At 36.6% G+C, this 12,465-nt stretch overlaps 1 protein-coding gene across 5 annotated transcripts in view; it reads right to left on the bottom strand.

Annotated features, from left to right (window-relative positions):
• The window catches only part of CEP128 (centrosomal protein 128), a 214,191-nt gene that overhangs the window by 183,689 nt on the left and 18,037 nt on the right, over positions 1-12,465 (bottom strand). For all 5 annotated transcript variants that reach the window (XM_027552581.1, XM_027552579.1, XM_027552578.1 and 2 more), the window contains 2 exons: positions 8,638-8,799; positions 6,896-6,982 (listed from right to left, as the gene is read on the bottom strand). In XM_027552581.1, coding sequence (XP_027408382.1) covers positions 6,896-6,982; positions 8,638-8,784 — 234 coding nt within the window. In that variant the 5' untranslated portion in view covers positions 8,785-8,799. The remainder of the gene's footprint in view (positions 1-6,895; positions 6,983-8,637; positions 8,800-12,465) is intronic.

Below are 12,465 nucleotides of genomic sequence, written 5' to 3' on the forward strand. Positions count from 1 at the left end.
TCTTCAATCAGTTAAGATAACCTCCAAAATCTAGTTTATCAATGTAAATTATATTACTCTTCAAACTTGGAATCCAAAATCCCAATTTTCAGAAAAAAAAAAAAATTCACAGCATCATGAAAACATGGGTAACCACAAATGAATGACAGGAACAAACCCTGGTGCTGGGTTTGGGGATAATGTCCTATCCTTGGCTCTGTCACTGACTTACTGTGAGACTATGCAAGTTAGTGACCATTCCATGCCCCAACAGCATCTACCCACTAGGACTACTGAAACAATTAAATGAGTTTCTACCAAAAAAAAAAAAAAAGAAAGCCTGTAAACTAAACTTAGGCAGAAATTCCCAAAGAGGTAGGTGCTGTTTTCCTATGAAACACCACACACCCATTGCCAATCCTCTAACACTGCTCAACTCTTCACAGAGCAAGACCTTCACATATAATAAGCAAAGAATTACATTTAGCGTTGGAATAAAGATTCAAGAAAACAATAGCAAAATCATGTACATTTCAAGAAAAAGTAGTCCAAAAATTGACTGATCATGACTCTTGACCCTTACAAAACCAACAGAAATAATTCCCACAATTCTCTTGTTTGAAGAAATCATCTCAGGAGGAAAACATTGCACTGAATATTTATATTGTCTCTCACTCACTGACAAATTATGTTCACAAAACTAAATCTCAATAAAATAAATATATAAGTTTATATACAGTTGACCTTTGAACAACATGGGTGTGAACTACACTAGTCTACCTATATGCAGATTTTTTTCAATAGTAAATAGCACAGTATCGCATGATCCAAGGTTGGCTGAATCCACGAAGAATAGCTGATCTCATTTCCTAGGAAATCTCTTATATGTTAAAAGAGAAATGCTAATTTCAATTAGACAATGGATATTTAACATGGAGAAAATTCTTTTAACAGTTGAACAATGGTTAAAATGGATTAACCAAAATTCAACATCTATTCATGATAAAAACTCCACGCACCCTAAGCCCATGCTCTGTAACAAAAGAAACCACCACAATGAGAAGCCCATGCTATGCAACCAGAGAGTAGACCTCACTCTCCCCATCCAGAGAAATCCCACACAGCAACGAAGACCACAGCCAAAAATAAATAAATAAAATTTTAAAAAATAAAATCACCTCTAAAACAAAGAAATACTCAGGAATAAACCTGACCAAGGAGGTGAAAGATTTATATGCTGAGAACTATAAAACATTGATAAAGAATTGAAGATGACAAAGAAATGGAAAGATATACCATGCTCTTGCACTGGAATAATTAATATTGTTAAAATGGCCATACAACTGAAAGCAATCTACAGGTTTAATGCAAATCCCATCAAATTACCCATGACATTATTCACAGAACTAGAACAAATAATCCTAAAATTTATATGGAACCACAAAAAACCCAGAACTGCCAAAGCGATCGTGAGGAAAAAGAACAAAGCTGGAGGTATAACCCTCCCAGACTTCAGACAATACTACAAAAAGCTACATCAAGAAGCATGGTATTGGTTTAAAAAAAAAAAAAAAAAAAGATATATCAAGCAATGGAACAGAGCAGAGAGCCCAGAAATAAACCCACATACCCAGAGTCATACCCAGCCTCCTTTGACACAGCACCACACAACAGCAAGTGGTGTTGGGAAGGCTGAAAAGTCACATGTAAATCAATCAAGTTAGAACACTCCCTCACACCATACACAAAATAAACTCAATGGCTTAAACGTTTAAATATAAGACACAAAACCACAAAACTCCCAGAAGAGAACATATGTAAAATCTGTACCAACATAAATCAAAGCAATGTTTTCTTAGGTTAGTCTACCAAAGCAATACAAATAAAAGCAAAAATAAACAAATGAGACACCAAATTCATAAGCTTTTGCACAGCAAAGGAAATCATAGGTAGAACAAAAGGACAACCTACAAAATGGGAGAAAATATTTTCAAACAACAAGACCAACAGAGGATTTCCAAAATAAACAGCTCAGTACAGTTCAGTTCAGTCGCTCTGTCGTGTCTGACTCTTTGCAATCCTATGGACTGCAGCACGCCAGGCTTCCCTGTCCATCACCAACTCCCAGAGCTTGCACAAACTCACGTCCATCAAGTCGGTGATGCCATCCAACCATCTCTGTCGTCTCCTTCTCCTCCCGCCTTCAATCTTTCCCAGCATCAGGGTCTTTTCCAAGGGGTCAGTTCTTCTCATCAGGTGGCCAAAGTACTGGAGTTTCAGCTTCAGCATCAGTCCTTCCAATGAATATTCATGGTTGATTTCCTTTAGGATGGACTGGTTGGATCTCCTTGAGAGTCCAAGGGACTCTCAAGAGTCTTCTCCAGCACCACAGGTCAAAAGCATCAACGTTTCCACACTCAGTCTTCTTTATGGTCTAACTCTCACATCCATACATGACTACTGGAAAAAACATTGCTTTGACTAGATGGACCTTTGTTGGCAAAGTAATGTCTCTATATTTTAATATGCTGTCTAGCTTGGTCATAGCTTTTCTTTCAAGGGGCAAGCATCTTTTAATTTCGTGACTGAAGTCACCATCTGCAGCAATTTTGGAGCCCAAGAAAATAAAGTCTCTCAATTTTTCCATTGTTTCCCCATCTATTTGCCAACAAGTGATGGGACCAGATGCCATGATCTTAGTTTTTTGAATGTTGAGTTTTAAGCCAGTTTTTTCACTCTCCTCTTTCACGTTCATCAAGAGGCTCTTTAGTTCCTGTTTGCTTTCTGCCATAAGGGTGGTGTCATCTGCATATCTGAGGTTATTGATGTTTCTCCCAGAAATGTGATTCCATCTTGTGCTTCATCCAGCCCAGCATTTCGCATGATGTACTCTGAATATAAAGTTAAATAAGCACAGTGACAATATACAGCCTTGACGTACTCCTTTTTCCCAATTTGGAACCAGTCCATTGTTCCATGTCTGGTTCTAGCTGTGGCTTCGTAATCTGTATACAGATTTCTTGGGAGGTAGGTAAGGTGGTCAAGTATTCCCATCTCTGTAAGCACTTTCCACAGTTCATTATGATCCACAGTCAAAGGCTTTGGCACAGTCAATAAAGCAGAAGTAGATAAATAACTAATACAAGTCAATAACAGCAACAACAACAAACATCCAACAATGCCCCCCAAAAAGGGGGCAAAAGACCTAAATTGACATTTCTCCAAAGAAGACATACAGATGGCCAATAGGCACATGAAAAGATACTCAACATCACTAATTACTAGAGAAATGCAAATCAAAATTACAATGAGGTATCACCTCACATTAGTTAGAATGGCCATCATCAAAAGCCTACAAATAATAAATGTTATTGAGAGTATGGAGAAAAGGGAACCCTCCTACACTGTTGGATGGAATGTAAATTGGTGCAGCACTACAGAAAGCGTTATGGATGTTCTTTGAAAAACTAAAAATTGCCATAAGATCCAGCAATCCACCCCTGGGCATATATCTGGAAAAAACTCTTAATTCAAAAAAATGCATATACCCCAAAGTTCATAGCTGCACTATTTTCAATAGACAAGACATGGAAGCAACCTAAATGTCAACAGATGAATGGATAAAGATGTGGTATATACATATATACAATGGAATACTACTCAGTCATTAAAAATGAAGTAATTCCATTTGCAGCAATATGGATGGATATAGAGATTATCATACTAAATGAAGTAAGTTAGAACGAGGAAGACAAATATGATATCACTTATATGTGAAAATAAAATGTGACACAAGCAAAGTTATTTATAAAACAGAAACAGACTCATAGATAAAGAAAACAAACCATGGTTACCAAGGGGAAAGGGGGCAGATGGGGGATAAATTAGGTGTTTGAGATGAGCAGACACAAACTATTCTATATAAAACAGATAAGCAGGGTCCTACTGTTTAGCACAGGGAATTGTATTTGATATCCTATATCCTATAATAAACCATAATGGAAAAGAATATTAATAAATATGTGTGTATAACTGAATCACTTTGCTGTATACCAGAAACTAATACAATATTATAAATTAACTATACCTCAATAAAATAATAATAATAATTTCAAAATGAATTAATCTGCTACACAATATTGAAAAGAAACTAGGTTCCACAGCAAGAGAACTTGCATGAGCTGGAGCACAGGCTCAAAAAGAAACAAAAAACAAAAATCAATTTCCAGAGTCCCTTCCTAAACAGAACACACAATGATTAAAATTTTAAAAATAGAGGATAACACTATCATATACTTACAAGACTTAAAGAATATAAATAAAAAGATTCAAATGAATCACCTGATAGTTACATACACTCATTTTTAGGTTATGCTCATTTTACTGCTATATTTCATAACAGTAAATATTTTAATGATAAGAAAGCAATTTATACTGAGAAGCCCATCAGACTGACTTGTGAGAAATACTCCGAGTTGCACATCTTCCCATAGATTAAGGCAGGTGTGCCCCCAGGTAACTTACAGGTGGTAGACTGGAAATCACTGCTCCATCGAGGGACTGTAATATAAAGCAATGAGAGACATCCCCTCTGGTATGAGGGTGAGTGGGTAATCACTGAGAACCAACTACTTTAACAGAACAAGAATTTGGAGAAACTGAGGAGGAGAATTTAGACCAGACAAAGAATGGCCTAAAATAAAAGGAGGGCTTCCCAGGTGGTGCTAGTGGTAAAGAACCTGCCAGCCAATACAGGAGACATAAGAGACTTGGGTTCGATCCCTAGGTCTGAAAGATCTCCTAGAGGAGGAAATGGCAACCCACTCTGGCATTCTAGCCTGGAGAATCCCATGGACAGAGAAGCCTGGAGCGCTACAGTCCATAGGGTTGCAGAGTCGGACATGACCAAAGCAACTTGGCACATGTGCAAGGTAAAAAAATCTTGTTCTCCTATGTCCTATTTTAAATATGAGCAGCTCTACATTTTATGTACGGGTAATTCAGATGGAAATGAAATACCTGTTGAGTTTATTTCTCATGTATAAAACCATTCCCCCAGAACTCAATTCAATTCAATTCTAGAACTCAATTCAACTCAATTCAATTCTAGGCCTCCCAATTCTAGTAGAAGGCATACTGTGTTTTAAAAGCTTACCCATACAGAAATTTCCCTAATATATAGTTTTATTTCCCAATAACTCAATCCAAGGGAAATTCATCTAATATTCTCCCTTTCAAAGTAGGTTAGTTCTCTGCCACTAGTTAATGTTTTAATTTTTTACTAATAAATTATGGAGCAAAAAATTAACTACCATTATTAATATGGTAATTAAATCAAAAACATCTCATGAGCTACTTAAATATATAAAGTCTATGGCACCATCTGCAAATACATCATAAATCATAAAAACCTGGTAGATGCAAAAAAGTCCAAGTTTAATTTCTAAATGAAAGTAGTAAAAAAAACCTTACAAGAGAAAATATGTTCCCTGCACTCAAGCAATTAGCCTCCAATTACAAGCAAATGAGATGACTACATTTCTGCTTTGTAAAAAGAAAATAAATCATCAATTAAGCCATACAGCACAGATATATATAAAATAATCAGTTTTACAGCACACATGTAGTACCTGTTGTCTTAGAGTGTACACTCATAATTAGAAACATGAAGGAATAAATTTAATTGGTTTCCCAAGAGTTTGCAGAAGATGAGTTAGCAAATTCCAAAAGAAAGAAATAAGAAATGGAATTAGCAAAATATTAATAAAAAATATTCATTTTAGGGAATTCTCTGGTGGCCCAATGTTTAAGACTTCACACTCTCACTGCCTAGGGACCAAGTTCAATTTCTCCTCCGGGAATTAAACCCCCCTCCCCCCCACCAGCCATATGGCATGGCCAAAATCAAACAAACAAATAAGAATATTCATTTTATCCCAGAATTCTGGGGTATCTTTCCGGCTTCCATCCCCATGTGAATTATATTAAATCCCCATGTGTTTAAATTGGCATATACTTGAAAGGGCATTTTGAAATGTCTGGAGAATTTTTAATTGCACATGTCCTTTAACCCAGGAATCCTATACTTCCAAGAATCATACATGATTATACACAACAAATGTGTACAGTAACGGTCATGGCTGCACAGTTTATAATAACAAACAATAACCTAAATACATCTATACTATGGAATATTATAACTGTTCAAAAGAATGAGGAAGAGCTACTGTGTCATCTGAAAAATGATATACATTAAATGAATTAAAATTACATAACACTTATTATACAAAAGTTAAATAACACTTTTTACAGGATGCTGGTTTTCAAAGCAATTACATGTATACTTATGCATGCACAGAAAATGTTTGAAAGGATATACAAGAAGCTGTCACAACAGTTACCTCTGGAGTAGCACTAAAAAGGGCCATGGAGTTTTAGTATTTATTTAAATAATGAGCATGTCTTACTAAATTAAACCATCCTTAAAATTCTTAATTCCCCATGAGGGATATCCATGGTCCAAATTTAGTAAGTTTCAGTTTAATTCATATCCTAAATTCTTCCCCTCTGATTTAATGCTCTCAAATTCAGACTTCCCTGGTAGTCCAGTGGTTAAGACTCCATGCTTCCACTGCAATGGTTTGATCCTCGTCAGGGAACAAATCCTACATGTCATGTGACACAGCCAAAAAAAATTAATAAATAAAGCTTTCAAATTCAATAGAATCTTATCTATACACACTAGTTGGCGATCCATCTGATAAGCTAACCTAAATTTAAACTACAAAATAGTAACCCAGTAAAAAAGCTAAAGCTATTCATGATGGTCATCTCCTTTATCTCATATCCATATTCAACAACTAAACTTCCAAAAAGGTTAGTAAGAGAAAATGCAAACATTTGTAAACATTCTTACATGTTCTATAGCCCCCGCCTGTCCATTACTATACTCTCGATAACGTCCAAGCATCTGGTCGACTTGTCGCAGGTTCCGACTGGTGTCCTAAAAAAAAAGTGGGCTTTACTAATTGCTCCAAATGACGTTTTCCCCAATCTTAGCAGTATATCAAATAACTAGGTCAACTGTTTGCAAAAAGTACAACTGATACAATAATTAAGTTGGACATCAATATACTTCATAAATATCAAATAAATCTTATTAACACTGATAAACTCAAGCCCATCTGCAATTTACTCATGTGAAATCTGAAGCAAATGGTTTCAGTCCTTATCCATAACAAGCTGGAAACAAAACCATAAATTGGATAAGAACCCTCATCAGCAATTTGTACATGTCAACAATTTGTACACTTCAACCCCTCTTTATAGAAGAGAAATCTTGAGAAAAATGTGGTAGATTGTGTTCAAGACAAGCAAATCACGAGGATCAATGTTATTTCAATTATTTACCTTAGAACTTGATTAAGAGAAAAGAAAATAAAGTAGCCCTTAACTTTTAGCTATAAACAAATTTGTTCCTAATTACAATAAAAATGGTTTCCACGAAATTTGCTAGGTTTCACCTGAAAGTTGAATGAAGGCATTTCTTTCCAAATATATAGTTATTAATATGTTTCATTAGTGGAAAAGTACAAGAATCTGCACTGCAAAAATCCAATATTATGTTAATTTAAATAAGTTTCAAAAGAAATAGGTTTCTGAGTTTTAAAGCATATTATGGTTTCTCCACCAGAAATTAGCCTCTTTTTATCTAAGCATAATAACTCAAACCAACTGAAAGCCAAAATCCATGGTTATTTAGGCAAAACAGAAGTAACAGATTAAAGGGTAGGAAAAAAATAATTCTATTTGAGTTTTCTTTTTCCCCAACATGATACCCTTCCCCCACCTCATTATCAAACCCTTTCTAGGAAGGGCATGTAAAATTCCCACTCAAATTTCCAAACACTGTCAAAAACTAGCCTCTAAACAGAAATGGCATCTCAATATCATTCATCCATGAATAATTTACCTACCCAAAATAGGAACAACTTCTCTAAAGACACGGCCACAAGAAGCTAAACTATGGTAATTCCTACTGGCTTCACTCCCAGAGTATTTAAAGTATTTGGAAATACTATCTTATCCCAAGACATTTCCGCAACCTATCAGATATCTCAAGTATCTTTACTGACTGTGTTAAGCAGAATAATGGTCCTAAAAATGTCTAGGTCCTAATCTCTCAAACCTGTGTATACGTTCCCTTATATGGCAAAAGGGATTTTGCAGATATAACTAAATTAAGGACCTTGAGATGGGGAGATTATTCTGGATTATGGGGTGGACCCAAGGTACTCACAAGGAACCTTAAAGGGAAGCAAGAATAGGCATAGTAACATGATGTAAGAAGGGTCCAACCCACCTTTATGGCTGTGAAGAGTAAGGGAGGGGCTATAGGACCAGGAATTTCGGCAGCCTCTAGAAAAGGCTGGAAAAGGAACAGATATTTCCCTAGGGCCTCCAGAAAGGAATGCAGACCTCCAGATATACTGCTTTTAGCTGACCTTTAGAAATATAAGAAAATAAATTTCTGGGTTTTTTAGACAATAGTTTTATGGTAATTTGTTACCGTGCCATAAAAAACTAATACACTGACTTAAACCATTTCTTAGTTTAACCTAGTTCACATCTACCACATGCTACCACTGCTAAACTAACCTGTAAAGTGCTGGTTATCGTGTTGACCTTCTCAGTGACATCCACAGTAGGACGATGTCGAACTTCCCTGTGTACTGAACTGGCAGCCCACCGCCTCAACCGGTCACGAGAGCGGAAGTGGTCTGAATCGCTGGAGGATTCTGCCATTGATGTATAAAAATCCTTAAAAATAAATCCAGCTCAAGGTCAATCAAATGGTAAAGAGCATAGAAATAAGAGGTTAATTAAATTTTATTTGCTTTTAAGTATTTATTACATTAGTCTTTTGCCATATCATAATTTCTAACACAGAGCTTGAAAACACAAGTCATTTCCACATGCAACTCTCTCTCCTTTGTCTTTTCTGCTTTATGAGCAATTCCTCAGACATTTACAACTCAAAATAATAATAATCACTTAGTTTTGTGCAATGATCCTAAATTTTCAAAGCATATAGTATCTCATACAACCCTACCAACAACACTCTAAGGTATATGAGACATACAGATTGGTATCTCTACAATGAAAGAAAAAAATAACACAGATATTCTCTAAGGTAGGACCTGAAGGTCTCAATATTTGTCTGACTTCCATTCTGCTAAGCTATGAGAACATGTGCATCTTTAAATAAAAATACAACACACACAGAATAAACTAAGAGAATTCCATTTATTATACAGCAAATACTCTCAAACCTCTTAATTTAAAATATAGTCGAATTAAATGCCATCACAGAAGTACAAATTCCATGACAACAAATATGTGAGAAGATGACATCTTCAACATCTCCATCAAAACAGGTCAAGCAGCCTGACTATAATCTCCTAAGAAGAAACATCTCTGAATATGCTTTCTTCCCATCCTTACCTCAATTTTCAATCTAATGAAAAACAATTTCACGCAAGACAATCTCAATTTCAGAAAATTTTTATAGAAATTGAAGAAATGAAATATATTTTTAACAAAGAAACATCAGAGAAAATTCAATTATCAAAAGTGAAAGTTTGAGTATTCCAATAATTTCATTTTCTTCTTAATAGAGAGTTAATGATCTTTATTTTAACATTAATTGTTACAATCTTCTTAAAATCTATATGGCCAGTTTTCTGGCGTTTTAAAAACAGTATGAGGAAACCTCGCTTTCGTAATCTAAAATACTCTGAAATTTTTGGATCTTTATTGTGAATGAATATGGGAAGTACATGACCATAGGGATAGAGGGAATTTGCTAAATATGTATAGATTCTAGCACATTTAATGCAAGTATTCATGTTTTTTAAATATTTAAATAAAAAAGATAAGCAAGGGAGCTTGCTGTGAGTTCAGGTTTTTCAAAGTGAAATACAGTCTGTACTTGTAGCATCAGAAAAAAGAAATCAACAAACATCCAACTTCTTCGACCCATCTGAGACAGTGCTAGAGAGGAGCTGTCAGACTGCAGCCTCTCCTCTGCCCAGGCCTCTCAACTTCCTTCCTGGCCTCTCTCCTCAGTTCTCGCCCCCCCCCCCCCCCTCCTGTCTACAAGCATAAAGGCACAGTGCCGACAACCTAGCTCCCTCTGACATCAGGAAACATGAACAAGGAACAAAGGCGGATGCAACTGTATGGCTACACTTTTGCAGGATCACACTTAAGTCCAAAAGAATAAACTTGAGAAGAAATCTTAGATCGAACTTCACCTTTAAACTTAGGAAATCACTTGTGTGTCTCTGCACACCCATGCACACATGTGAGCACAGACATAAGTCTATGCCACTTGACCTACAATCATTTACTGTAAGTTAGAGGACTTTTCCAACACTTTCCTTTCGTGAAAACAGGAGGGAAAAAAAAAACTTCAACATTTTCTGAGAGCCTACTACAATGCCAGGTACTCTATAAATGCTCACATAGACAATCCAATTTAGGGCTTCCCTGGTGGCTTAGAGGGTAAAGCGTCCACCTGCAATACGGGAGACTTGGGTTCAATCCCTGAGTCAGGAAGATCCCCTGGAGAAAGGATAGGCTACCCACTCCAGTACTCTTACCAGGAAAATCCCATGGACGGAGGAGCCTGGAGGCTGCAGTCCGTGGGGTCGCAAAGAGTAATAACTTACTAAAATGGGCAGTTAACCTATAGAGGATACTGAAGGCAGAGACGTTAAGTAACAAGTCAAACTCCAGACAGTAATTATAAGTAAGAGACCCAGGAGGCAGACCTAGGGTTCAGCCAGGCTTCTTCACCTTCAGTGTTCTCTTCATTCTGCTCTGCTCTGCTGTCTCCTAAACACTACTTGTGAACAGTCTGAACAACTAGTAAAAATCATTAAAGGTAGCATCAGGCCATGGCTCACATGTGTCTACAGCCTCCTCAATGCCCTGTCATTTCACTTAAGCATAAAAATACCAAAGGAAGGGAGAGTGGGAAGCAAGTAGCAATATGAAATCTCTATTAGTCACTTAGGGGAAAAAACAGCAACATATCTATGCTGCATATAATAAAACAAATCAAACCTCTGGCCTCACAGTAAAAAGGCTTTTATGTCCTTATTCCTTCTCTTATATGATGGAAAATAATAATTATGCCTGGATCTGTCAGAATTCTGTATCTGAAAGAATAAGTTTCATTTTAACCAGTCATAATTCTGGAAACTAAACTGGAATTAAGATATCACCAGGCAGAATAAAAAGGTAACACTGAAAAATCAGACGTCAATCATAATGGCTGTTGGTGAGAACAAGAAACAAGATAACCATCTTTGAGACAACCTGATTTTTTTTTGAATATCAAAATTTTAATAATAATCAATTATACATAATGTCAGTGAAGGGAGAGGGAGCTTCCCAGATGATGCTAGTGGTAAAGAACCCGCCTGTCAATGCAGGTAGACATAGGAGACACGGGTTCAACTCCTGGGTTGGGAAGATCTGCTGGAGGTGGGCATAGCAACCTACGCCAGTGTTCTTGCCTGGGAAATCCCAGGGACAGAAGAGTCTGGTGGGCTACAGTCCATGAGGTTGCATAGAGTTGGACACAAATGAAGCAACTTAGCATGTACGCACTGTCAATGAATATAAATGGCATATCAGAGTCATCTAATGAGCTATTTAGTATCAACTTGACTACAAAGAGTGAAAACTGAAATTTTTATGTTTTTTAAAATAATTTGGGGAAAATGTGTAAAATATAAAATAGTACAGAGACTAAGACAGTAAGCAAGCATGTATCTACTACCAGAATGTTATCATTTTCTATTTCTATTTTCTATTATATTCTTCTGCTTCTATCATCTATTTCCCTATTATTTTTAAGAATCTATTCTTAATATTATTATTTCCCATTCTGACACGTGTGCTTCTAATATTTTGGATAAAATATTAGGTTGGCCAAAAAATTTATTTGGGTTTTTCCATTAGTTGGTATAGAAAAACCTGACCAACTTTTTGGCCAACCCAATATTCAGAACACTGTAAATAAAGTCCTAGTACTGGCACAGCGGTAAAGAATCCTCCTGCCAATGTAGGAGACACAGATTCAATCCCCGGGTTGGGAATATCCGTTGGAGAAGGAAATGGCAACCCACTCCAGTATTCTTGAAAAATTCCATGGACAGAGGAGCCTGACAGGGGAGCCTGTCCATGGGGCTGCAGAGTAGGACACAGTCACGCATGCATGCACACGGCTGCCCGCCCTATCCTCACCCGACTACTCCCGCTGCTCCACCCCACCCCATCCCCGGGTTAACTCCTGGATGATTTTGTGTTTAACTCTCCACACCGCACTCTTATACTTTTACCACAGGTACATATGTACTTCGCAGTCTTTCTTAATGGAACACACACTGTAGTTAGTTGAAAACATATTAACAA

The sequence above is a fragment of the Bos indicus x Bos taurus genome, chromosome 10 (genome assembly GCF_003369695.1).
Source record: "Bos indicus x Bos taurus breed Angus x Brahman F1 hybrid chromosome 10, Bos_hybrid_MaternalHap_v2.0, whole genome shotgun sequence".
NCBI lineage: Eukaryota > Metazoa > Chordata > Mammalia > Artiodactyla > Bovidae > Bos > Bos indicus x Bos taurus.